The sequence below is a fragment of the Chinchilla lanigera genome, unplaced genomic scaffold (assembly GCF_000276665.1).
Source record: "Chinchilla lanigera isolate Chin_1 unplaced genomic scaffold, ChiLan1.0 scaffold00152, whole genome shotgun sequence".
NCBI classification, from domain to species: Eukaryota; Metazoa; Chordata; class Mammalia; order Rodentia; family Chinchillidae; genus Chinchilla; species Chinchilla lanigera.
Genome location: NW_004955553.1, coordinates 2,367,463 through 2,393,489, shown reverse-complemented (window position 1 = coordinate 2,393,489; position 26,027 = coordinate 2,367,463). Strand labels below are relative to the sequence as shown.

At 53.6% G+C, this 26,027-nt stretch overlaps 2 protein-coding genes across 7 annotated transcripts in view; both read right to left on the bottom strand.

Moving 5' to 3' along the window:
• The window catches only part of Llgl2 (lethal giant larvae homolog 2 (Drosophila)), a 37,513-nt gene extending 21,663 nt beyond the window's left edge, over window positions 1-15,850 (bottom strand). Inside the window, exons 1-2 of one of the 4 annotated variants that reach the window (XM_013508662.1) lie at window positions 15,707-15,850; window positions 4,229-4,334 (exon numbers count right to left, since the gene is read on the bottom strand). In XM_013508662.1, coding sequence (XP_013364116.1) covers window positions 4,229-4,303 — 75 coding nt within the window. In that variant the 5' untranslated portion in view covers window positions 4,304-4,334; window positions 15,707-15,850. Of the gene's footprint in view, window positions 1-4,228; window positions 4,335-15,143; window positions 15,390-15,706 lie in introns of those variants that run through there. The other 3 variants (XM_013508661.1, XM_005412308.2, XM_013508660.1) reach the window with 3 other exon arrangements.
• Window positions 15,851-16,785: 935 nt separating this feature from the next.
• Window positions 16,786-26,014, bottom strand: Tsen54 (TSEN54 tRNA splicing endonuclease subunit). 3 transcript variants are annotated; one of them, XM_013508627.1, is made up of 11 exons: window positions 25,080-26,012; window positions 24,819-24,983; window positions 24,665-24,728; window positions 24,499-24,582; window positions 23,872-23,970; window positions 22,845-22,897; window positions 21,095-21,193; window positions 20,272-20,939; window positions 18,247-18,307; window positions 17,811-17,927; window positions 16,786-17,295 (listed from the first exon to the last, which is right to left on the bottom strand). In XM_013508627.1, the coding sequence occupies exons 1-11, from the start codon at window positions 25,274-25,276 to the stop codon at window positions 17,145-17,147; spliced, it is 1,758 nt and encodes a 585-aa protein (XP_013364081.1). In that variant the 5' UTR covers window positions 25,277-26,012; the 3' UTR covers window positions 16,786-17,144. The 3 variants fall into 3 exon arrangements, with proteins under 3 accessions (XP_013364081.1, XP_005412354.1, XP_013364082.1); XM_005412297.2 differs by having other exon boundaries at window positions 20,272-20,900; window positions 25,080-26,010; XM_013508628.1 differs by lacking the exon at window positions 17,811-17,927 and having other exon boundaries at window positions 25,080-26,014.
• Between the last annotated feature and the right edge of the window lie 13 nt (window positions 26,015-26,027).

Here is a 26,027-nt window from a genome sequence, read left to right as displayed (position 1 = left end):
GACCTTCTTCCCGCCCTCCACCTAGGAAGACCCTGTTCAGGAAAAAGGACCTGAGGAGCCCCTGGTACTTGTCAGGGGGTAGAAAGGAAGAACGACAAGAGACCAGAGCCCCAGGAGGCAGCCCAGGGCCACAGAGGGCACACCCACCAGGCTGGCTGGGTGGCTCTGCCCGATACTGGGTGTGGCCACCTCAGATTCCTGGCGGTGGCAGCAACCTGGCCCTCCCTGTGTGGCTGTCACCTGACACCAGGGACCCAGCCTTGCAGAAGCCAACACAAGCCACCTGGCCCTGGGAAGTGGCAGCTGGCCAGGAACAGGCTGTTTGTCCATCCAGGGCCTGGGGGTGGGGGTGGGGAGGCTGGGCTAGGCCAGGCCAGGAAGGGTTGGGCAAGTGCCTCTGCAGCTTGTGGGGACAGACACCAGGGTCTCCTCATGGGCGTGGCAGTTCAGGTGCACTCGGGAGTGAACAGGCCCTGCTGGCTGACTTCCCTATCTTCCCACTGGGCTCAGGACCACTGCATGTGATAACAATTGCTTCACAGGTGAAGAAACTGAGGCTCAGAGAGGTGAAGTCGCCATCTTAAGGCCACACAGCCAGTCAGCAGAGGACAGGATTGTCCTTCTCCCCAACCATTGCCCTCAGGCATGTGCTCACGCTGCACAAGCCCTGGGGGTCTCAGTTTCCTCACCCGTGAAGTGGGGACAACACCCATCCGCATGTCACCCTGAAGATAAGGCAGCTGTGGGAGCCACTATTTGAAGGAATTAAACTCATTCAGCACGGGATATAGGGATGGCCATGACTCCTGTCTTACAGATAAGGAAATGGAAACACAGAGAAGCTATGTGATGTTTCCGCAGCCACACAGTATGAAGGTAGCAGAGCCCACATCCAGACCCAGGTTGTCTGACGCTAAGTCCCTGCCCCTAACCATTCTCCCACCCAGTCTCCTGATGCCTGGCACTCAGATGGCTGCTGCTAAACTAGAGTTGTCCCAAGGCGGCCAGCCCTTGGCAGAGAGTTTGGAGACTGGTCACGATCACAAATTCTACCCAGGTACATGCAGCTGCCCTGGCCCCTGGGGCAATGTTCCCACTCTCTCTCAGGCGGTTTGCTGGCAATGGGTATAAAGGAGTTTGGCTAGAAGGTGCTAGGAGAGGCCCAGAACTGGTTTAGAAGCAGGTACCTGTAGACCACTGTGGTCAAGCCTGTGCTAGTGGCACTGTTCCGTGGTCCTACCGCCGAGGACAAGGCCTTGCAGACTGGCCCACAGGACAGCAATCTCGGAAGGGGTGACTGGAGTCCCCAGGCCTAGACCCTCTCCGGGGGTCTGACACCCACCTGCATCGGATCTGCACTAGCGACTCATCTGCTGCTCAGCAGCCAGCTCAGTGCACACACTGTTTGCGGGACCCTCCCTCACTTGAGGATTCCCAGGCACACCTGTACAACTGGGCCGTGCAAAACTGTAGCCAGAAGTCAGGCGTGGTGGTGTCCATCTATAATCTCAGCACTCAGGAGGCTGAGACAGAAGGATCACTGAAAGTTTGAGGCCAGCCTTGGGCTACATAGTGAGTTCAAGGTCAGCCTGAACTGGATAGCAAGATCCCACCTCAAGAAACAAAAGCAAGGAAAAAAAAAAAAAAAGAAAGAGAAAAACTCGCCAGGATCATGTATAGCCCTCTATTTATGTATGGACCCACCTGGTCCTCACATCAGTCCTACGGACTAGCTTCTAACATCACTGCCATTCGAGATGAGGGACCTGCCTGAGGTCACACAGCACGGGTATCAGCCGGGTGTCAGGGCTGGGCACTAACCACTGGGAAAACTGCCCTTCCGTGAATAGAGATCATTGTTGTTTCCATTCTGTCCAAATCAAAATGATCAGAACATATCGCTTTCCCTGAAACTTGCTTCTGGGCTCCCCTTCCCCGTGCTTGGCACCACTACCCACCCAGGGCAGAGACCTCATGGTCATCCTGGACAGCCACCTCCCTCCCCTATCCCCTGCCTCCTCACTTCTACCTGCACCTAGAACAGGCTTTCCTCAGTCTTACGCCTTAACTGGTTCCCCATTCCAGCAATTCTCGACCAGGAGCAATTTTATGCCCCCTCCCCCGCCCCCCAGAGATATTTGGCAAAGTCTGGAGACATTTGGGGTTGTCACGTGGTCGGGAGGCATGACCAGCGGTATGAATAGAATCTTGTAGGTAGGAAGAAGGGCTGCTGCTAAATATCCCACAGTGCCGGGTACACACCCCACGTCACAACCGGCCGCAGTGGTCTCCAGGGCCAGGGCTAAGAAGCCCTGCCCCTCGCCGCCTGTCAGGCTCCATCTCCAGACACGTCAGTGTCTCCTAAGTTTACGTGCTTCAGTCAGTGAGGAAAAAATTCCCCAGAGGCAGCTTTTCAAAACAGTCAGCGCAACTGCTCACCCCTTGCTTGAAATCCACCTGGGCTCAGGTGTCAGGTCAGGCCAGACTCCCAGGCTGCAATCTCCCTCCTGCCCTGCAGGTTTAGGGGCCACCAAAAGTTATACCAACCAAGGGTACCAAACCCTCCTCAGCCTTCAACCCCACCCTTCTGGCTTCACTTCACTCCCGGAGCCTGAGGAGAGCTGGAGACTATCCACAGCTCCCTGCTCCCCTCGCCCTACCCCCTTCTCTCTACTCCCAAAACAGCCCTCAGCCCCAGCCTCCCTAAATCCTGAAGGCCAAGGCCTTTGCATCTGAGATTCCCACGGGCCTCAGCTTTGGGCTGTGTACACAGTAGGTGCTCACGCAGCTTCTTGCTCGCAAATGGAGGAAGAAGGCAGAGAAAGAATTCAAGAAGCTTCCCCCCTCCCTCGCCAGGTCTGCAGTGGGGTTGGCAAATTTGGGGACCACTAGATTCCTTCATTCCAGCCCCACCCCAGCCTCACCCACTACACCTAGGGAACTGGGGTGGCGGGGGTGTCCATCCCTTTGCTGAGCCTGTCTGTCCGGTTTCTGCTGGAATTGGCCACCTTTGCAGACAGTGAGAGAGAGAGATCCACGCTTCACCTAGGGGGTTGGAGGCACTTGGGGATTACCCAGGTGCCCCCAGTACCCATGGTATTTTCCCTCAAGAACAAAGTTGGTAGACTCTAGGTGTCCTGAGATCCCCCCGTTCCACCATCTGTACCCCCATCCCCCATGGCCCTACAGCAAGCCACCAGAGGAGCATTCATGTAGGAAACCTGAATGTTAGAGGCAGATGCCTTTCAGAAAAGCTCTATGTGACACCCTTTCCCACAGCAAGGTAGCACTGAGAAAGCTGAGAGAGGAGGATCACCATAAGTCTGAAGCCAGCCTGACCTACATAGGAGACCCTGTCTCAAAAAAAAAACTGGAAAAAAAAAAAAAAAGAAGTCAAACTCCTACCTGTGAACTTACACTGGAAGGTTAGGCCCCCAGAGAGAGAATATCATGATGTCCCCCGTCCTGAAGCCCACTTGGAACAGAGATCAAAGCAGAGAGGAGAAGGCTAATTATCCCCAAGCAGCTCCAGATTGTTAAGTGGCAGTGGCCAGGAGCTAATGAGCCTCGCAGTGCTCCTGTTTACAGGCCTGCACCGGCCTTGTTAGGTTCCGGCTCCCTCCAGCAGCCCCTGCAGAGCTTCTGCCAGGGCCTTAGGAGCAGGACTGCGATAGCCAACTGCCAACTCTGACTCCTCCAGAGTGCCTCTCTTCTCACCCGAGGCCGGCAGCCTGCAAGGAGAAACCAGGCATCCAGCCTGCCGGGAAAGCTGTGTTTTCTTTTGTGGGTAATCTGAGGAAAGAGGGAACAGCCATGTCTAAAGCCTCCTGATCCCGAGGGCGCTGGCATCACTGGAACATCATTATACCTGGATGCGGGACTCAATATTCTTTCATCTGTTCTGTCCCTAAAGCTCCAGGGCAGCCCTGTGATGAGGCAGGCTGAACAGATTCTTTTATACCCACTTTATAGGGGGAAAGACTAAGACTTCATAGAATGATTTACAGAGGTCAAACAGCTAGCCAGCAAGAGACCTGGAACAAGGAGTCCCACCTCCTAAGTATACCGCTGCCTTTTCCAAGGAATGCCCTCTGACCACACTCGCCATGAGGCCTTTCAGGCAGTACCAAGTAAGCACCTTAACCCAAGTGAAGGAAAGCTGATCCCCTAGCCCCAGGGTATGGTGACTGAACCCCAGCCTGGGTATGGCTCTGCTTCCCTTACTTACCTTGTTAAACTGGAACAGGTCCCGCTTGAGCCTCTCCCGTGCAGGATCGTGCCCTGGTCTCAGGAACCGCCTCATCTTGCTTCGTTTGCAGCTGCCCACTAGAGACCTGCAGAAAGGGGAAGGAGCCTTTGAGGCCTCCCTCTGAGCTATGCTGGTCCCAGTGCCCTGGCCCACAGCAGCCTGTGGGCTCTCTCCCCAAGTCCAGAGCCACCAGTGGCTTCCTGTGTACCAAATGCAGTATGGTCCCCAAGAAGTTGGAGAGACCTCAGAACCTGGAGTCCAGGCCTGTCCCTGGCCAGGCTTGTCCCTGGCTGGTTAATGCTCTAATGCCACCCTTAGCCTCATATGGGAGCAGAAGAAGCTAGGGAAGGAAGCCACTTAGCCTGGCTTTATAGGAACAAGGAGGGCCAATAAGCCCTGTGGTTAATTAGCTTAATGGTTAACCTGTTTTCTTTAAAAACCATAAAAGTCCAGCTAACCAGAAAGAGAAATTTCATGAGCCTCGCTACAGAGCCAATGGGAAGGTAGAAATGCAAAAACTGTCCTGGGAACTCCCCATTTGCGTCTAAATGGGGCTAGGGAGAGGCCAGGGCACAGCGGGACCATCTGGGGTCAGCAGCCTCTTCTCACTTGAGGGAGATTCTCACTCAGGTCTCCGCAGCCAGCCCTAGCCACAGAAACTCGAGTGAGGGAGGCACAGAGCACTTAAGGGCGCTGGCTCATCCACTGGTGCTTGGAACCAGGGCCCATCCCATAGGGCTGCTGGGCTCTCTGCAGCAGGCCCAGCCCCAGCTTCCCTCCCGATCCCCACCCCAACTCCAGCTCATGCCCCTGCTTCCAGCACCCTGGGGTCTGAGGGGGAGTGCTCAGAAAGCCCCCTCTCCAGGGGCCCAAGTATAGTATAACCCAAAGAAATCTATGCCCAATAAAGAAAGCAGCTCAAGGCCCCCAACACATCCACCCACATAAAATGCATTCCCAGTCCAAAGGGAAACTATTTCTGGATTATCCTTGGGGGAGGAGGGAAGGGTCATCTGCACTTTGCTTCCGGTTTCTAGTAGCAAGGCCTCCCACGGACCACAGGACACCAAGGCCTGCCCTTGGGAAACACAGGGGCCAAAGCTGACCCCAGAAATGGCTCCACTCAGTCCACACAATTACAAATGGAAGGCAAGCAGATCCAGTCCTCACCAGGGACAAGCTTACTCTGGGTAGGACAGGTAGTCCTCAGTGTACTAAGTGCTGGACTGGGGCATGGAAAGGGGACGCCTGGCCTGAACTGGGGCACGGGGGGGTCCTATCAAAGCTGAGGCCCAAAGGATGCCCTGAAGATTTCACTCCTTGGGAGGCAGGAAAAATTAATCACAGGGCTGGAAGAACATCTTAGTGACAGAGCACCTGTCTGATATGCACAAGGCCCTGGGTTTAACCCCAGGACTGAAAACAAACAAACAAACAATCGCTAGGGCAGGGGTTTGTATATGAAATGACCCCGGAGGATCTAAGACTGGGCTTCCTTGAAATTGGGAGTGACCGCCTACTACATGCAATGTGCCTGACAAAGTTGGGACTTCCAGCAGAGTAATTAGGGCTTGCCTGCGGGGAGGGGGTCATCTCACTCTGCATTCGTGCTGTAAGAGAGACCCACATCCCTGTAATGAAAGGACTGGCAGTTTGGTCACCTACCTTCTGAGCACTGTCACCCCCTGGGGACAGCCAGAAGGCCATTACCTTGCGGGGAGGTACCCCTTCACATTTTGGGAGAGTCAGATCAGTGTACCCTGGGGGAGTGGCAGGTAGTTGGGAAAGTCCCTGATCAGAGGGCCCAAGGGTCAGACAGCAAGCACGAAAGCCCTGGGGGCTTCTGAGCCTGGAAGTGAAAACAGAGTCCTGGTGACCCCCGGGGATCCAGGCCTCTGGATAAACAGCTGAGTCTGCTAGAATGCTGTGGGGGAGGGAAGCGCAGTAAGTCAGTGTAAATCAGCACTCACTGGGCTCCCAGGGTGCCAGCTCTCGCCTCCCTGGGCTGAGATCTCTGGGTCAGAAGCCAGAGGAACCTGAGAGTGATTCCCTTGGGAAGGAGAGGGGCCCATAGACTCAGGGGAAGAAACAAGAGGACACAGGACCATCTGTGCCAAGGACACCATAGATGCAAAGGTAGAGGATGGGAGAAAGGAGTGGGACAGATGAGACACACAACTCAGCCAGGAGGGCAAGGACACTCAGTGCCAGCCACCCACCTAAAGGCCTCTCCGAGCGCCTGCTGTACACCAGCCATTGTACCAAACACTCTGTGTGTTACTGTAATTATATTTTAAAATTTTTGCTCAAGTAATCTGTGCTCATTGGAGAAAATGCAAACAACACAGAGCAGAAAATCCTCCTTGAACCTCACGGACAGAGACAGCCAGGGAAAAGAGTTGGTATACAGCCTGATCACCTGTGCACTCCATGTGTGAGTTTGTGAATGTGACACCAACATCATCTCAGTTGGAAGTCACCAGAAAGGTAAGTGGAACCTCCCCAGTTAGATGAGGAAGCCAGGACCACAGACGCTAAGTAACTTGTCCCAGATCACCAAGCAGGAAGCAGCAGGATGCCGATCTGACCCCAGGCCTAACTCAGATCTCAGGCTTTGGGAGGCAGTGAAAGATGGCTATTATAGGAGAGGATGCCCAATTATACCCCTGTCATTAAAGGCAAGGACACATGTGGACATACTCCCTAGGCCACCAGCTCAGAGCCAACCAAGCAATTTGGGGCCAGGAGCTGGCCACTCGTGCAGACGCAGATGACAGCTGGCTGGGTAGGCCTAGAGGATCTGGCCATTGGTGCAAGGATCTGGAGCACATTACACAGGGGCCTGGCCCGCTGGAGCTAGGACCAAGTGCGGTGAGTCCAGCATCTGCTCCTCAGTGTAGCACCCACCCCCCATACAGAAAGAACACCCCAAGGCAAGGCAGGGAAATGCAGGCATCACCCCTTCTTGGTGGAAGGGGCCAGGTTTGGGGCAAACCAGCAGCTCCTCAGCTCCACCCACCCCAGATATGCAAGGTGTCTGCAGAGAGGGCATATAGAACAAATCCTGCCTGCTTGGCCCACTCTCGGGAGCCAGGGGACAAAGGGAAAGATCCCCGAATGGGGCGAGCCGCACAGCACTCTCACCCAGGCCTGGTGGCCTTTGGAGACAGCTGTCTGTGAAGGTGAAGAAGCAAGGCCAAATGCTGACCGCTTGGCACAGAGCAGGCCCTGTCCTGTAACGAGGAGCCTGAGGTCACAGAACACAAACCAGCCAATGGGGGGACTTCCCACAAAGTAGGGCTTTTGAGGAAATAAGGATGATGCTGAGCTCTGGCGGCCAGGGCCTAGGCCTGTGCTGCTCACGCATGGCCTGGAACGCGCCCTCCAACCTGTGTGCTCCTCGGCCCTCTACTCTGCCGGGAGGTCCCTCTCCCACCACGGTCTGAAACTGTACCTCCCGATATTTTCTCCTCCTCCCCTCCTTGCTCTTCTCTGACCTTGCCCCACGTGAGCACCCTGAGGAATTTACTTATTAATCCCGATGACTACGTGGGGAATCTTCCACAGGAAGCCACTTTCTGTTGTTTTGTTTTTGTTTTTGTTTTTACAGCAGCTGTGTGGATTGAACACAGGATCCTTGCACCGAGCTACATCCCCAGCTCTTTTTATTTTTTACTTTAAGACAGGGTCTCACTAAGTCACTAAGTTGCCAAGCTGGACTCAAACTTGTGATCCTCTTGCCTCAGCCTCCCAGAATGTTGGGATTACAAGCCTGCTGTCTTCTTGTTCTTTTATTTATTTTTTTTTTTAGGTACCGGCAATCGAACTCAGGACCTTGCACTTGCCAGGCAGGTGCTTGTGCTGCTGAGCTATATCCCTGGCCCTTGTCTTCTTGTTCTTATTCAGTGACTTTTGTCCTTCTTTCCGGTGCTACATTCCAAGTGTATACAATGAGTGATCACTGTTATCTGCTACGTGACTGAACGGTGGAGGTAACAGAGGTGACACCTGTCTTAGTGACCTGAATGAACTACAGGAAGCGTCGGCTATAGTGAGATTTGGGGACAGCGTGGGTCAGGCAGGAAGAACAACAGGTGTGAGGCTCGAGCTGGAGCAAGCATGTATGTTCCCGGAGCATGAAGACAAGTCAGAGCCATTGCCCAGAGAACGCCGAGCAGATGACCCGGGATAGACGATGAGGGTTACAGCCAGGGCCTCACAAGTCATAGGGAGGCGGCTCTAGTCTGACCCCGCTGGGAACCACTGACAGTCCTGAGCAGAGGCCTATGCAGCCCCCTCCCCCAATACCAGGTCCCCTCTCCTTGGCCTCACACCGGCTGCTCCATCTACTCAGCTCCCACCCACAGGCCTGGGTCACTACATCTCTGAGTTTATCTGTCTGAAATGCCAACTCCCTCAGCACATCAGTGTACCTTCCAAAAAGCCTTCCTGGTCTGACCCACTCCTGCCCACTGCTACCTTGCTGCCACAGTGCTTGACTGTACCTTGCACTAAAATGGTCCCTTAAAACTGCCAGGGACAGGGACACCCAGCCAGCTCCAGAACTTTCACCCTAACATTATTATTACTATTACTATTATTATTACTATTTTTTGAGAAGGGTCTTGCTATGTAGTTCAAGCTAGGCTTGAACTCACCATGTAGCACAGGCTGGCCTCGAACTTGAATTCATCCTCCTGCCTCAGCCTCCCGAGTGTTGGAATAACAATAAGCTATGAAGGAAAAATGAGAAGCCACATGAATGGCCAGTGATGCGGGGGTTGGTAAATGAAGTACACTCAGCCCCTCAACAGAAGGCAGAAAACTACTAAGTGAGAAGGAAGCCTATGTCTAAGGTTTCCAAGAGCCCAGTAAGCCCTATTAAAAATATCTGCCAAATACAGTGGTGCATGCCTGTAACCCCAGCACTCCCGGAGGCTGAGGCAGGGGGATTCTAAGTCCATGGTCAGCCTCAGAAACTTTGTGAAACCTGTCTTAAAATAAAGTATAAAAAAGGGGCTGGAGACACAGCCCTGAGTTCCACCCACTTTACTGGGAGGGAAAAAAAGTACAAATTCAGACAACACCCTGGAAGGGCTAGGGATTAGTGGTGATTTTTTTTTTCTTGTTTTGTTTTATCTGCCTTCTATGCAGGGTAGATAAGGGGATCAAATGGAGAAGGGATGAGGCCCTAGTGGTGGGCCTAGCTCCACCCTGCTGGGTGGAATCACTGCTGAGCACTGAAGGTGCGGGATCCTCTCCAGCCTTGTTAACCTACATGGGGAGGGGCACGCCCCAGACACCACATAGGTGCAAAAGCAGGGAAAGCTGGGTAGTTGGGTGGGTGAAACCAGCTACTGAGAGGAACATGGGAAAAGAAGCAAGTTCACAAGTTGCACAGGCCACAGCTCCGCAAATCCAACACCAGGGAGGAGTCTGGGAAGTCCCTGCCACCTGGCTACGGTGCCATGGTGAGACAGGGCTTCCTAGGAAGGAACACCTTCTCCACCCCAATTCCTAAAGACTGCCTACCCAGCCCTGGTCTCCCCCATGCCTGCCTGTTGTGCCTTGTGTCAGTGACCAGAACAACCTGTGAGCCACCTTCCTGCTGTTCCTGCAGGGACCCCCAGGGCTCAGGGCTGCCACACGTGAGGCTTGCTGACCTGGGCTGATCCCTGTCTCCTTTCTTCACAAGTCTGTGCCTGGTGTGTGGAACGAGCCTGAGCGTTTCCTGTGGGCAGCTGACCTAGCAATTTCTCTCTCTTCTCCCTGTTCCCATCTCCCCTCACTGCCACTGACCAGCAGAAAATTCCTGGATCTAGGACAGGTCTTCCCACGTCCTGACAGCTACCTGGAAAAAAACAGGTGAGCCCTCCACTCAGGGATAAGCTAGAAACTTCACGTCCTGTCCTCCCTTCCCGTTCTTTGCCTGGGCCCCACCCCACCTCCGGGACACAGGCTGACCTCCTCACCCTTCCATCTTAGAAGCTCAGCACAGACTCCAGGGGAAGCAGATAGAGTAACTGCACAGAGGCGGCTTGTTCTGGGCCTCCTGTGCTGGGTGGCAGATCTGATCGTACCCCTCAGAGGAAAAAGGGTATTGCCAGGCCACACTGCTCATCCCCTGCTGGCACTGTTGAGAGCCACAGCTCGGCCAAACCAAGCCCAGCCCATCTGTCCTGGGCACGTGGGATGGGCCAGCCCCCAAGAAGGTCCCTCAATAGCCTGGGCATTTCCACTGATCTCCTGGGAGGGGCCATATCCAGGGCAGGACTCAAGACTCCTGGGTTGGCCCATGGCCAAGGAGACTAGTGGAGTCTCACACAGCATCCACCCCAGGTCTCTCCTCTCCAGCAGCACACCACGTGGGGTTCTCCTCTCCTCTCCCCTTCGCTCAGGCTCCCCATACCCTGCCGCCGCCGAGCAAGAAACTGTCCTCCCTTCCCTGACATCCTGTGTGAGACTGGTTGTGGCTTCAGCCTCCGGCTTGGCGGATGTGAGCCGCCCCTGCACCTCCTACTGATGGGAGTGGCAGGGCGGGGCTCTGAGCCTCTGGGGCAGCTCTGACCCCTCCTGCTTCGCTTGTGCCTACTCAAGATGCCCGAGGTTGCTTCATCAGGGCCTAAACTGTCCTGGGAAACCCAGTCACCAGGCAGAGCCCTGGCCAGCAGCTCAGCAAGTGAACCTTGGCTGGAGGGCACCACTATGGAGCCGGTGTGTGTTCGGGAGATAGTGGAGAGTTGTCAGCACTGATGGGAGTTCAGTAATAAAAGGACTGAGGGCTATGACAGATGCTACTCTAGCACCACACATCATCTCATTGAATTATTATAATTAATCCAGGCTAGTATCAAGCCCCAAACAGTAAGAGTCCAAGTTCCTATTTCAACTGTGATCTGACTGACTCCAGAATCTTCTGGCTCATTTCAAGCTACTCTCACTGGACACAGGGCCGGTGAACTGTAGGCTGTATGGGGTCAGCCTCCACCCAACCGCTGTTCATCCCACAACCCTGAGAGTCCTCCCCAGCCCAGGTCAGGATCCTTCCAAAGCATTTCCTCTGCTACCCCTCCCAGGACTAGGAGGAAGGTAAGAAGCGGGTATGTAAACACCTTCCTGCACCCCGCTGTGGGGGTCTCAGTGCTGCCCTGGCATCCAGCACCAGATTCTCCAAGGAAGTGAATGGTAGGACATGGCCAAGGAAAAGGAGAAGCAGGGCCATCCTGGGGAGAAGATGGACAACTTGCCTGGGGTTGGGGTAGGTAGACTGCCTAGCCTACACCCAACCGGGCCCCAGCCAGGGCCTTCCACCTGTCCTGACACCTGAACGGCTGACCTCACAAGCTCCCGGAAAACACCAAGTACAGAAGGAAGAGACCATACTAGTATTGTCCACATTGTATCCCCAGTGACACATGAGAGGCTTTCAAATTTTACTTGGAGAACTCCCTTGCTTTCTGCAAGTCTTTGTTCAAACGTTCCCTTCTTGCTGAGGCCCATTGTGACCACCTTTTAAAGCTGTAGTCCTAGCTGGGCATGGTGCTGCATGCTCAGGAGCTGAGGCACGAGGACTGCTATGATTTGAGACCAGCCTGGGCTACACAGTGAGTACAAGCCAGTCTGAACTACACAGGGAAACCCTGTCTCAGCAAGGAAGCAAGCAAGCAAGCTGTAGTGGCATGGGGGAATCCCAACTCCTGCTCTAGTTATTTTTTCTGTACAACTCATATCACCTGTTAGTCCACTGTTTATTGCTTAAACTTTAAACTTATTTTCTGTCACTTATGCTCCCTATCCCTTAAGAAGAAAGTGTCACAGTGACAGAAACCTTGCTTTGTTTAAGGATAACGTCCAGTATCTTCGGATGATACTACACAGAAGTGCTGATAACACTTGATCTTAGCCAAAAGGCCCAGAAGCGATAATTAGCACTGATAAATACCTGCTAAATCAATGAATGAAAAGTAGGACAACATAGAGATTAATTAGGCAAAGAATGCTGAGGGACGGCCACAGGGTCCTCAGAGGACCTCCCTACCCTGTTCTCAAGGCACAAACCATGGGCAGGGCCATATGGATCTTGCATGTGGCGCCCTGCTCAGGATGTCACTGAGGGCCCTGCCCCAGACCAAGCGTCCAGAACACCCAGCTCTTGGGAAAGGAGAACCCCAGAATGATATTATTAAATATTATTTACTAGAGTCAAATAGATCATGTGCAGATGTCCCTTATGTCAAACCCTGGCAGCACTGAGTCAGATGCCTGGAGAGAAGGCTCTAGTTTCTACTGAATTCCTGAAGGGTAGAATCAGGTATCTTACAGTTTCCCAGTCCCCACACCCAGAGCAGCCTCTCCTAACTCAAGAATTCATCGCAGTTCCTTGGAACGGGAAGGAGCACTGTGACTCTTCAAAGGATCAATTTCTTCTGAGGCAGGGCAGGGAGAGAAGGCTACTCCAGAAGGACCTGGGTATGGCCACAGTATACAGCAAGGGAAGGTCTCCCTGGGATCCCTAGGGAGCCAGGGTTGGGGATAACAAGCGGTGCCAGTGGCCCCAGTAGGGAACGCCCATGTCCTGCCCCATACCCTGTTTCTCCCTGCAAACTGTGCCCAGGCACAGGGATACAGTTGCTAAGCAGACCTGGCATGTTCCAGCCAGAAGGAGCTGAGATAATGATATCACCGAGTGAGATAAGAGGGCCTCTCAGAACCGAGTGCTGCGGATAAGTGAGTCTAGGTTACCGGTCTTGCTCCAAGCCGCCAACCAGGACAGACATCGGCCTCACAGGCCTCTACCCTGCTCCCCAACTCAGGTGTCTCCACAGCTGCTCCTGGTTGGTCTAAAAAGCCCAGGAAACTAAGCCTTGCCACATTGTCTCTAGAGGCTCCTGTCAGTGATGCTCGCGGTCTTCCATAGGATAGCAGGGCGGTCACAGACTGATGGCAGAGGCTCCAAACTTTTCAGCCCCGTGTACCACTTTCTCAGAAAGCCAGTAAGCCCTAGAAGAGGACATGCCAGCCCCTAGTGAGGTTGAAAGGGAACTCCATGGAATTCTCAGACATTCCCTTAAAGACAAGAGGAAGGTGCTCCCCTGCCCCATCCCCCAACAGGGTGTCCAGAATGGACAGGGTAAGCACTCCTAGGCTGGACAAGAGCAGCCCCGAGAAGATTCTGTGCTCAGGAAAGACACTGCTTAGTCTGTGATCAGTCCTCATTCCTGGCTCTCCCAAGGAGCAAGGGATGTATCAGGGGCCACTGGAACAGGATGTCAGGTGAGGATGGACCGCTGTCCCCTATTACTGAGGAGTATCTTCACTGACCTCTACAGACTTTCTTTTTGAGACAGGCTCTCACTATGTAGTTGAAGCTGGTCTCGAACTCCCTATGTAGCCCGAACTAGGTTGGCCTCGAACTCGTGGCAATCCTCCTACCTCAGCCCCGGAGTTCTAGGATTACAGGCGTGCACCACCATGCCTGGGCAAGAGACTTCGAAAGATTACTAAATTATGCAACTTCAGCTGATCTCTGGACGGAGAAGCAAATTCCCTCAACCCAGCAGGTGTTTCCAAAAGGCCCAGGAGCCTACCTAAAGGCCTGTAAGTGCATGATGCTTTTTATGCTTTCAGGGATGCTAACAAGTTCCCTGTCCTTGCGTTTCTGCTAGGTACCAGACCACACATGTTCATCATGTTTTCACTTTCTTGGCAACTTCTGTAAAAACAAGGCTTAGCATGGTCAACTGATTCAGCTAAGGATACACAGCAAGAACTCAGCAAGGCATGATTTAAAATCACCTGATATCTAGGAAGACATTACCTCCCCCGCAAAAAAATTTTTTGAGAGTCTTGCTATGTAGCATAGATATGTTATGTAGCTCAAACTTGCAATCCTCCCAATTCAGCCTCCTGAGTGCTGAGATCAAAGGCTTGTACCACCATGCCTGGTTCAAAATTCTTAACAAACATTATGTTTTGGGAAAACTCTGTCAGGCATGGAGAATCTTTTCTGCCTTACATTTTATAAATTTTTTCATTTTTCCCTCCATGGACTTTTCCTTTTTTCTGTGTGTGTGTGTGTGTGTGTGTGTGTGTTTTTTAAATGAACATGGGTCACCTGGGACTACAGGGTCTTTCTTTTTTTAATGCTGTTGTCTATTAAAAAGTTACCAAGTATCATTTTAATATAATTAAAATTATACTACTCTGCCATCAAAGGAGACACTCCATTGCCTCAAAGAAGAGTAGGGACACAGAATGACTCTGGATGCTGCGATGCAATCTCATGGGGAGAGGAAGAGCTAGGTTTGAGTACTGACTGTCGCAAATGAGTTCACTGGGCAGATGACTTAAGAAAACTAACCCTAAATTCCCTGTTCATAAAATAAAGAACCACCTCTTCTGTGATCCATCCCTTCCCATGCCTGCTCGTGCCCCAGATCACACAGACCCAGATCTTCCTCAAAAGCCACTTCTGACCTTGGCTGCCCCTGGGCGGGCCCCATCTCTTCGGCGGCAGCCCTGCTCTTCCACCTGCATTTCCTTGTAGGCTGACACACCCTTTCCCTCCCTTCCTCCCTTCCTGCTCAGAACCCCTCCACCGGACCTAGACTCTTGCAGAGTGCCCAGCGCCCAGGTTAAGGCAGCTTGCACCAACAGACAGTAAGGATCCCCTTGGGAAGGGGCCCTGATCTAAGCTCCGCCCTCCTCACCCGAAGTTCACCTGCCTCGGGTGAGCGTCTCTAAGGATTACAAAGCCGCTGTCCTGGTTACGCTCATTTCTCCCCACGACCAAGGCCCAATGTGTCCACCAATTGTCCACCCGCAGCAAATCAAGTTACACTTTCTTTGGCAAGAATTTTCCACTACTCGCCAGTTCCCATAGTGCAACCCCCACCTGTCAGAGTAGAAGAGAGACTGGCTTTCAGTACTAATGGTGTCCGAAGGCGTCCAGGAGGAGAAAGGCCCCGACAGTGAAGTCCCTCCCGCTGGCTTCCTGCGTCCGGGGATTAGGAGGCACAAAGGGCCGGCAGAGAGAGCCCCAGATGGCCGGGACAGGGGCTAAGCCGCCAAGGTAACGCCGCCAGCAAAGGCCGGGTCACGGGAGCCCCGCGTCGCCCGCTCCCGGCCCGGGCGCCTAGCAAGTGAGCCCCGGGACTCCGCCTCCGTCTCCCAAACGCAGCCTGGCTGGACACCTGTTCCTCTGCTCCCGAGAGCCAACACTATAGTGCAAGCCCAACCCCCAGGTTTGGTAATCGGGTACGGACCAAGCACAGAAAAGTTCCCAGCGGCACTTTCCACAGGTGCCTTTCTCCCAGACGAGCCAAACGACGGCACAAGGGCGAGGCGGAGGAACTGGGCGCAGCCCTCCATGCCGGGGAAGCCTGGGGGTCTCGGTCCTCTCCCGCGTTGGACGCCCCAACAGAGAACGGGGCTAGGTCGGTAGCACCCCACACTCACCTGGAATCTGGGCCGGCCCCCCGCCCAGGGCCTCCGCGTCCCTCCGTGCCCGCCGCCCGTTCCGATCGCTCCGCTGCGCCGGCCCACGGGCTGCTGAGCGGCCGCCTCCTTCCTGCTCACCTCCGGCGAGGCGAGCGGGGGGCGGAGCTGCCGCTATTTACACAGAGGGCGAGCCAGCCGGGTCCGCTGAACTCTGAGACCCCGCCCCCGGGCCCGCCCGGCCCCAGCAGCCCAGCGCCCACTGGGCGGGGACAGAGCGAGGGCGCCCTCTGGGGCAGGGGCCGCGCCCGGACCAATCGGCGGCTCCCGGAGCTCAGGGGCGGAGCCGCGACCCGCCCCAGCCTCACCTGAGCACACCTGGCCGCAGGACGGCGCACCGCGCCCAGTGTCCCGCCGCCTGCTGGAGGAGGAAATAGTTCCTGCCACGGACGGCGGCCCCCAGCCCTCTTTCAGACTCTCCTGGCGGGAGCCGTACCCTGCTCCCACGACTTGCCCGGAGCTGTCCAGGAAAGGACTTAGCGGAGACCTCCTCCTGAGAGCAATCGGCCGGGAAAGGGTGGCAGTGGACCCAGGACCAGGTTTCAGTACCCACAAGTAAGATCATAGGGGCCAAGGGCGTCACAGCGCCTTCCCTTGGGACGGACAACCGCCCCCACCCGTGTCTACTCTGGAGACGGGCAGGCGCCCGAAGTCCCAAGAGGGACTGGAGCTTTTAGTTCAAGCAAGGGAAGGGACTGAAGTGATGAGTGGCCGGAGTGGAAGGGGAGCGAAGACCGACACAAGGACCATACAGCTGCTAGAGACGGATGTGGCCCACATCGACGTGGGTTTCACGGCCACCCTTCCATGCCAACCTGGCTGTGTTCAGGGATGACCAACGCTGCGTTGGCTTCACTCTCCAGATTCTCATCAAGAGCCCAGCGACTGTTACTTCCCATCCCCTCAGGCAGCACAAGCAAGTGCGAATGCTTCCCTGTGTCCCCGTCCTACCCCCCACCCAGGGTTTGGATCTTAGATCCCAGGCACAGAAGATGGCTCTCCCAGAGTGGGCAGAAAGTGAGAGGTCCAGTACATCCAGCCATGGTAGAAAAGAAATCGATTTTTAATGGCTTTGGCTTTATGGAATGAAGCAGGCACCCTCTTATTAAAGGCACAGAGTCCTCCTCTGCCCCATTTCCTGGGCCTCTGAAAACCAGTCCTGAGCTCCAAGGGCATCAATGCAAGGCAGCACTCTGAAGCTTGAGGCTAGAAAGCCCTGCAGGCAAGGCAAGGGGGCGGGGCATGGCGTCACACTCTTCCAAGAATCAGACATCAGGGCCAAGGCCCAAACTGGCCCCTACTGCCTCAGTCAGAGTTGGGGCACAAGGGCAGCTGGGACAGTCCCTGAGAACAGACAGCCTATGTCCCCCACAACAGGCTCCAGCCCCACCCCCTGTTGTCAGTGCTCCAGATCCTTGGGCAGCGTGAAGTCCCTGAAACTGTAGAAGGAGATGTCGCCGTGATCCATCAGGGCAAAGATCAGAGGGACATCCCCACTCTGGAAGGTCAACCGCTTGAGGCTGCAGAGGTCTGGGACAGGCTCATCAAATCTGTAGGGATAAGGGTTGGACTGAGACCTGGTCACAGCCCCTCACCAATAAACACCAAGACCCCACCCCTCTCAGGTTCCCATGGAAGGGAGATTATAAAACAGGCTGGGGGTGCAAGAATTCAGGTCCCTGGGTTCTCCTATCTACAGACTACTGACTAATGACTTCAAGAAAGCCCCAGTGTCCCAGCTGGGTAAGAAGTTGGGAATAGCAACGTTCTCACCAGTCTGAGCCTTTGACCCTTCCTGTCCACATCCCTTCTGCTGGGTGAGCCCAGGTCTAATGTGGCATAGAAGAGAGAGTACTCAAAAATGCAGGCAATGAAGAACCAAGAACTATGAAGCCTGGGAAGCCTATGGCACTAACTGGCTGTGTGGCCTTGTGTAGGTCAATTAACGTATCTGGACCTACGGTTCGCAAAGAGGCTTGGGGGTGAGGGTGGGATGGAGAGAAGGTCCACGTGGTTCACAGGAGAACCAGCCGCAGCTCAGGGGTAGTACTCCCTCATCTCGTACCCACTAATGCACATCCGGGCGTGGGGCTTGCCGGGGCTATTCTTTCGGAACATGGCCACAGAGTCAGCCTGGTAAACATCAAAGCTGATCTCCAAGCCTCCAGGCTTCTCCAGCAGCCTAAGGACAGAGTGAAAAACTTTAGGACAAGGACTCTCCTCTCCCACCTTCCCTTCCGTATTTCTAGTAAGCAGCCTCATCCAGGGGAACTGAGGCTGTGAGGTGCCATATGAGGGGGCGGGGCTCCCGACACTTGGGATAAAGCCACCAGCCTGCCATTCCTCCCTCTCCCCGAGACACACATGAACATGAACATTAGTAATTGCTAAGCACATGGGTGGGGTCCTCTAGCTTGCGCCCAACTATAGCAGCCTAATCCCCACTGTCATACTACCTGGCTGCCAAGTGTTATGGAGAAGGGCACTGCTTGGAAACTTACCCAGCCGCACCATCAGCAAGGTGCGTCGTCTGCAGCACGGAGATATGCTGAAGGACTGCAGCTACAGGACAATGAAAATGAGCTGTTGGAGGAATCAGCCTGCTCTATACTCTCTTGACATTGCTGAATCTGTTACCTTGGTTGAGGTTGCCAGATTTACCAAAATTTTTTTTCTTTCTTTCTTTCTTTCTTTTTTTTTTTTTTTTGTCTTTTTTGAGACAGGGTCTCTTATCAGTTCAGGCTGGCCTTGAGCTCACTTTGTAGCCCAGGCTGCTCTCGAACTCACGATCCTCCTGCCTAAGCCTCCCAAATGCTGGGATTACAGGCGTATGTGCCACCACGCCCATCGTTACCAAATTCTTTTTTTTAAGTTTTTGTATTTTGTGTGTAGTAGAAGGGGTTGAACCCAGGAGCACTGTACCACTGAGCTACACCCCCAGCCCTATTAAAATTTATTTAATTAATTATTTACTTAGTTTGCCTTGCTGGTGGGTGAGCACAGGCATGTGCCATGACTGAGCTACATTCCTACACCCCCAGCCCATTTTTCCCTTTTATTTTGAACCAGGATCTCACTAAGTCACTAAATTGCCCAGGCAAGGTTCATACTTTACAGTCCTTCACCCTCAGTCTCCTACAGCAATGGTGGTGAACCTGTGGTACGTGTGCTGTAGCAGGCTGTTTGTATCATTGAAAGCTCTGGTGGCGCTCACCTGTAATCCCAGCACTCAAGAGGCTGAGGCAGGAGGATCATTGTGAGTTCGGAGGCCAGCCTCAGCTACAAAGTGAGCTCAAGGCCAGGCTCAACTGCATAGCAAGACCCTGTCTCAAAAAGATACACACACACACACACAGAAAAAAAAAAAAAAAAAAAAAAGGAAGCTCTAAAAGGTTTGCCATCCCTGTCCTAGAGTGTCTGTCCCCGAGACACACATGAACACGAACATTAGTAATTGCTAAGCACATGGGTGGGGTCCTCTAGCTTGCGCCCAACTATAGCAGCCTAATCCCCACTGTCATACTACCTGGCTGCCAAGTGTTATGGAGAAGGGCACTGCTTGGAAACTTACCCAGCCGCACCATCAGTGAGGTGCGTCGTCTGCAGCACTTATTTCTTTTGAGACAGGATCGTCACTAAATTGTCCAAGATAGGCTAGAACTTGCAATTCTCCTACCTCAGCCTCCAGAGCAGCTGGGATTACAGGCATGTGCCAACACAACCGGCCCTAATTTTTTTTAGAATAAGTATGTCCAATGTAGTATTTGGAACATGCTTATGCCAAGAATTTAGCTATTGTTTACCTAAAATTCAAATCTACCTGATTTGGTGACACTAATCTAGCTTCTATGATCTACGTATGTCCCCATGATTTTAAGTAGCTCTGAATCTGTCAGCACATTTAGCTGAGGGCATTCCTGCCCCATTAGTTTCCAGTGCTTAACACCTGGAGCAAACAGTAAGCCTCTGACTTTAATCAGGATACCACCCCATGTTCCAGCCAAGTGGTTTGGGAGGGGAGAGGGTCACAGCTAGGTGTGGCAAAGGCATCCAAGTGATCCTAGCTGGTTATGGTTTGTGCCACCCCAACCCAGTATTGGAGACTGAACCCATGGCCTTTGCACCGAACTATATCCCCATCCCCCAACTCCCTTTCTGAGACAGGGTCTAAGTTGTTAAACTGCCCAGACTAGCTGTGACCTTGCAATCCTCCTGCCTCAGCCTTCCAGAGTGCTGGGATTACAGGCATATGCCACCATTCCTGGCTTTGGCTATGGTTTTAAGGACACAGTTTTCTCCCCTCCTTGCCTCTCCCTGGGCACTGACTCACCACACTGTACCCTGCCCTGTCTGTAGGCTTGCTGACCACAGAACTGACTGTCCTTGTGGGTTCCATTGCAGCGGACAGCTCTCTCTTGTCCCACATCCTAAACCTCAATTAGTCCTAAGCAATCCAGCTCCTTTTCAAAGCCCGTGAACCCTCAGCTGCCAGTGGCCTGCAGGGCTACAGCGACATAAAGTGGTACCTGGGGAGTCTGCCTGGCCAGGGCTCAGCAAGGGGGTGACGGGCTGACCCCACAGGTGTAGGAGACAGCTGTGGTTCTTCTGCAGGTGTCGCCTATGCAGCAGCTCCTTGTATTCCCGCCAGTTAGAGCAGTGCTGCACCTCAGGATCTGCATTTACGTCCCCGCGGAATTGCCGGGCCTCTGCTTGCTGTTCTTGCTCCCGTCGGGAAAGCTTCTCTTTTCGCTGGTTCAGCTTCTGGCACCAGGACTCAGCGTCTGTCTCCCGCCCAGCAACGTTGGCGGGGAGCAGCTCTGGGGCTGGTGCAGCCAGGAGGGTGTGGCGGCTATCTGAAGCCATGTTGGGGAAGGAGATCTGCTCGAAGTTCCAGCGTAGCTTACCAGCCCCCTTGACTCCATTCTCTGCTTTGACACTCTCCTGGCCACACCCCCGGCCCTCCCTGGCCAAACCAGAGCAGGGCTCCAGGGATCCCAGAAGCTGAAACGGGACCTCCAGGTCCTTCACGTAGCTTGACTCCTGGGGCTTCTCCTCTGGGCACTGGCTGTTCTGGATGCTGGCAGGTGGGCTGGAGGCTGCCAGGTTCATGGGTAGCAGGGAATCCTCCAGGCCCTTGGCCTTCTTATTAACAGGGCTGAGAGACATGGGAGGGAAAGCAGCAGTCTGTTCCTGACTGCTAAGGTGCACACGTTTCACATGAGCTGAGGAAGGCAGGTCGCTAGCTACCCCATGAGCAGAGATGAGAGCTGCCCAAGTGCAGCGCTATACCCCACACACTCCCTGAGGCCCCAGGCATCAGTCCTCCCTGGGGGGTGGGAAGGGCATTACCGAGAGCTGGTGCTCCTCTTCCTCTTGCCAGTCCCATCCTCTAGGTGCTGGGCATAGCCATCTAAGTTGAGCTGCCTCTCATAAGGGGACAGGACAGAGCTGTAGGGTGAGAACAGCAGGCGGGCAACAGATCCACCTCCTCAGGTTGGTGTTCCTGCTGGGGGTTTGTAAGGGACTGGCCAAAAGGACAGGTCAGGAGCCAGGGTCAGAGCCACACCCAGAGGCTAAGGCTCTAAGCAGATCTGCATGAGGGTACAAGGTGGGGTCATAGGGGCCCCGTCAGGCTCTCTGCCCAGGCCTCTGGGTGTCAACAATGGCACCTCTGAACAAAGGCTCTTTAGAATTAGGGGCTCCTGAAGGGCCAGCAATACATAAATCATCAGTCGGGGGGTACAGCTCAGTGGCAGAGCATTTGCCTTGGCATGTTCAGCTGAGGCCCTGGGCTCGGTCTCCACGACCATAATAAATAAATAATCAATCCCCAGCAAGAAAAACAAAGAGGAATTTTAAAAACTTTGAAAATACAGAAAAACAAAGATGAAAAGAACACCAAGCATGGTGGTACATGTGCAGAAAAGGCAGTACTATCAAAGGGAGAAAAAAACAAAGATGAAGAAAATAAAAACCTTGCCTAATCATTGTAACACTGTGTTTACTATATAATAAACACTGTGTTTACTATGCATACACACTAATGATGCCCATATATTTTTTTCTGACAAAACTGTCACTGCATCAACATGTTACTTTGTAATTTTTTTTTGCCCTCAATAACATATTGCAGACTCAGCCCCTTATCATTATAGCATTCTTCCTGGCCATAAGTTTATGATGGCTCCTGATGTGGCACTGTTTGATACACCTGGCTATTATATTAAATGAAATGAAATGAAATAAAATGACAAATTCACTCCCATAGTTGCACAAACCACAATATTAGCCTAGGCACAGGACATTTCATCCCTAGAGAAAGTTCTATGCATAGCATGGCTCTAAGATTCTAGTTGGTGTGAGCACACCTCCACTGTTGAGCTCTTAGACTACTTCTAAGTACACTAATTTTGCAAAGTGAAGGTATTTTGTAGATGCACCTTGCTGAAGGCAAGCAGCACTAAAGCAGTGCTTTGGCTCCACTATTCCTTAGTAACAAGTATAGGGCACTAGTAACCGCTCAATAATATTGCTGAATGAAGATTCTCATGAGAACACCTCTGCATGCGGGCATGATTATTTCTCTAAAATAGACCCCTTTTTCTGGAAATAAGTGATGTGTCTGTTTTAGAGCCTTGGGGACATATGATATAGGTGCAAATACTACAGCAGTTTCCACCCAAAGCCTGAAGGTTTCTGTGGCTCTCAGCAATGCTGGATTGCTAAGTGATGAGGAAAGAACATCTAACCTAGTATAAGAAATGTAAAACCCAATTGAAGTATAAATTCCTCACTTGACCCTTCCTTCATACACATACTTCACAAATCTGCCTTCACACCTACCAAGTTCGAGGCACTATGTCCGTGCTCACAATGAGCTGCATCTGAAGATGAGCCTCGATTTGCTAAAGCAGTAGGAAGTGTAATGGGATTCTTCCCTGATGCCTAAGAGCACTTCTGGGGAGGCCTGCGTCAATGTCCATAGAGCTGCACTGCAGTGAAAGGCTCCAGCTAAGCAAGGGATACTTCCCACCTGAAACTGGCAGCCAGGTTCCTGGACTAGAGTGAATGGGAGGGAGGGAAAGGAATAGGGACTTACCTTGGTTGGAATCGTCGAACCACATAGCCCAGCCTCTTCAGGTGGCTGAAGACCTCAAGTGAAGAAAAAAGTAAAGCTCAAACGTCCACTCTTTCATTATTTTTTTAATCTCTATTCCTCTTTTAAATTTATTTATTTTGAGACAAGGGCTCACTAAGTTGCTAAGCTGGCCAAACTGGGCTCAAATTTGTACTCCTGCCTTAGCCTTCCAGGATGCCGGGATTACAGGAACGCACCACCACACCTAGCTCAAAATGGAGTTCTTTTGACTGGTTCCATCCTCCCCAACTTACCCTTCCCTCAGTATTTCCAGCCAGAAAATGAATACTGGCTCATGCCCAAACTGTGGACATATCCTTCCCCTCTCTGAAGTGCTGGGGATTGGACTCAAGGCCTTGCCCATGCAAAGCAAACCTTCTACCACTGAGTCATACCCTCAGCCCCCACGGGCACAATCTTTTCTCTTCTTAACCTGAAACCCAATCCACTGGCAAAGTTCTGTCTTTGTTTTCTAAGATTCATCCATTTATTTTCACTCACGGACACCTGTCACAACCCCAAGTTGAGCTAAGCCTCTATCTTCTCTCACCTGAAAGAGTATCTCAGACTCTTATCACTTCTCCTCCTTCACTTTATCTTCTGCCCAACACAGCACCTACTTCACTATAAAGCCCATAGTTTTTTTTTTTTTTTCTGATACTGGGAATTGAACTCAGGAACTTGCTTGTGCCAGGCAGGTGCTATGCCACTAAGCTATATCCCTGACCTACTTGCTTGTTTTTTATTATTCAACTGCCACCATGAAAATGGAAGCCTTAGGGCCTGGGGGTTTAGCTCAGCAGCACAGCGCCTGCCTGGCAAGCGGGAGGTCGTGAGTTCGATTCCCGGTACTGGAAAAAAAAAGAAAGAAAATGGAAGCCTTGTGACAGTAAGGCCCTTGTAGCTCCAGCATGTGGCACTGTGCTAGCACCTCTTGGGTATTCTGGCTGTATACTGACTCAGCAAATGAGGGATCAGGGAGAGGTACCTGGTACTGTAGGAAATTCACAGTGTCCCCGGTGAGCAGCAGCTGGTAAGCCTCTTGGATAGACAGCGGCAGGTCTTGGTAAAAAAGCTGAATAGAGCCCTGGAAGTGGGGTCAACAGATCAGCTGTGCATTCTTCCTGCAGTGCCACAGCCAAATGGGGCAAGCTCCCCACCGCTAAGTAATACTGCCAACCAGGAAAGAGGGGCAGCACCCTGATGTGGGCTGAAATCCCTGATCCCTGTGTAGTATTTTTCAAAGTAACTTTTGTTAGTAGGTCTGTGATATGTAACTAATTCGCTCAACGTGGGCAGCTGGTACATATATATACACGGCATCTTAATCCTTTGTATTCCTTTTCCCTCCTTCCCTTCTTCATCCCTAGGTCCCCTTCCCATCTACAAATTGTCTCCCTCTGTTTCCTATCGTCATTTACTTGCTCTTTAAATTATTTACACTTTGGGTTTCTCGCACAGAGAAACCACCCGCATGGTACTCTTGGGTCCTGTTCCGGAAGCCAATTATACGTTCACTGGAAACGTAGTTGTGTACGTTTTTTCTCCACCGACCATGCGTCCTTCCAGTTTCTTGGTCCAGACCCCCTCCCCATTCTCCAGGGGCTCCACTCACACACTCCAGCAGATACAAGGCCTCTTCAGGGTGAAGCAGCTGCCGGCCCTGCTCCGAGAAGCCCATGGTGTGCCAGAATTTACCCTGCAAGACCCAGAGAAAGTGTCACAAAGTTTCCCGGAGAGCACAGCAGGCGGGTCCCCCGTCCCTGAGCCCCGCCGCTCACCGCAGGAGACTTCAGCTCCACGAAGCCCTCCTCCGGTCTCCACTCCGCGGCCACCAAGCTGCCCCTGGCGAGGAGCGGGGAGGGGTCCGGCTCGCTCAGACAGCCCCGCGCGCCGGCCCCGCCCTCCCGGCCCCGCCCCGCCCCGCCCCCTCACAGGCGCTCCACGCGCTCCTCGGCCAGCAGCTGCCAGAGCTCCTCGCGGCACTGGCGCAGCCGCTCGGCCTGGGCCGCCGAGCCATCGGGGAGGAAGTCCTTGGGGCCGTGCGACCGCTGGGGCAGCTTCTGGGACCGCGAGCGGGCGGCGAGGAGCTCCGGGGCGCTGGGGGAGAAGGGGGACACGAAATCGGCGCCGTGCCTCGACGAAGCCCTGCGCGGTTCCGGACCCCAGTTTCCCGCCTCCCAGACCGTGCCGCACCTGAGCACGCGCCCGGGGGGGACCTCCACGGCCGCAGGCTCCGGCTCAGGCTCCGGCTCCATCTGCCCGCAGTCTGCGCCTGCGCGCGCCTCGTGTGCCCCGCCCCCCGCCGGAACTCTGCGGGGCCTTAGCGCCGGCTCCTCCCCCACTGGCTTTCCGCCTGCCTGGCTCTCTTGGGTCCTAATGCCTGCCCACATACGTGTGCCCCGATTCCGGGAACTGAGTTTAGCTTGCAGGTTCTTGTATGTAGAGGAGCTCCTCTGTCCTGTCCCAAGCCCGCTTCGGGACCCCTATCTAGTGAAACCTCAAACCGGCATCTGGGAGTGTGGCATGAACAGTCAAATGTGTGACACTTCTCTCTGTAGCCCTGGGCTGCATAATCCACACCACCGTCCGACCAAGAAGAGTGCTTAGAGAATGGAAAGCGGCAGTTCCCGAATTCCAGCTTTGTAAACTACAGCGGTCCAGAGAAATTCGGAGTCTCTTCCGGGCCAGGCCCTGGGTCCTGTCCGAGGGGTTCCGAAGCCCGCTTTCGAGGGTGGGAGGCGCTGTCCGGCCCACGATGGTGCTGAAGCCCCACCCCAACCCTCCAAATAGCACCTCCTCGAGGCTGGGGTCCCCGCCGCAGTCACCGTGGGCCGCTCCGATACTATCCACTAGGTGGCACCATTGATCCGGCTAGTAGTTATGGGTTGGCACTCTGGCCGTAGGCGGAGGTCGCTGGGGGGAGTCTTGGGAGGAGTGCGGGCAAAGAGGAAAGGGGGCTGCCCAAGAAAAGGGTCCCTGGGTTTCAGTTGCCAAACCCTTCTACATCACGTCTATCTCTCCCATCCTTCGATCCAGACTCTAGAGCCCAGTTAGTCCAGGACTCATCCTCAGGACGCAGCTGCGCGAGCTCTCCCCACCCACCGTGCACCCCACTCGTTTTTACCTGTACGCATGCTCTGA

Excerpts from the sequence above, each read along its gene's own strand:
- Tsen54 (XM_013508627.1), bottom strand. The coding sequence starts at position 25,276 with ATGTGGGCAGGCATTAGGACCCAAGAGAGCCAGGCAGGCGGAAAGCCA. Across the intron at positions 24,583-24,664 it reads TGGAGCTGAAGTCTCCTGCG|GGTAAATTCTGGCACACCAT; the intron begins GTGAGCGGCGGG and ends TGGGTCTTGCAG. Across the intron at positions 17,296-17,810 it reads GCCCGGATGTGCATTAGTGG|ATTTGATGAGCCTGTCCCAG; the intron begins GTACGAGATGAG and ends TTATCCCTACAG.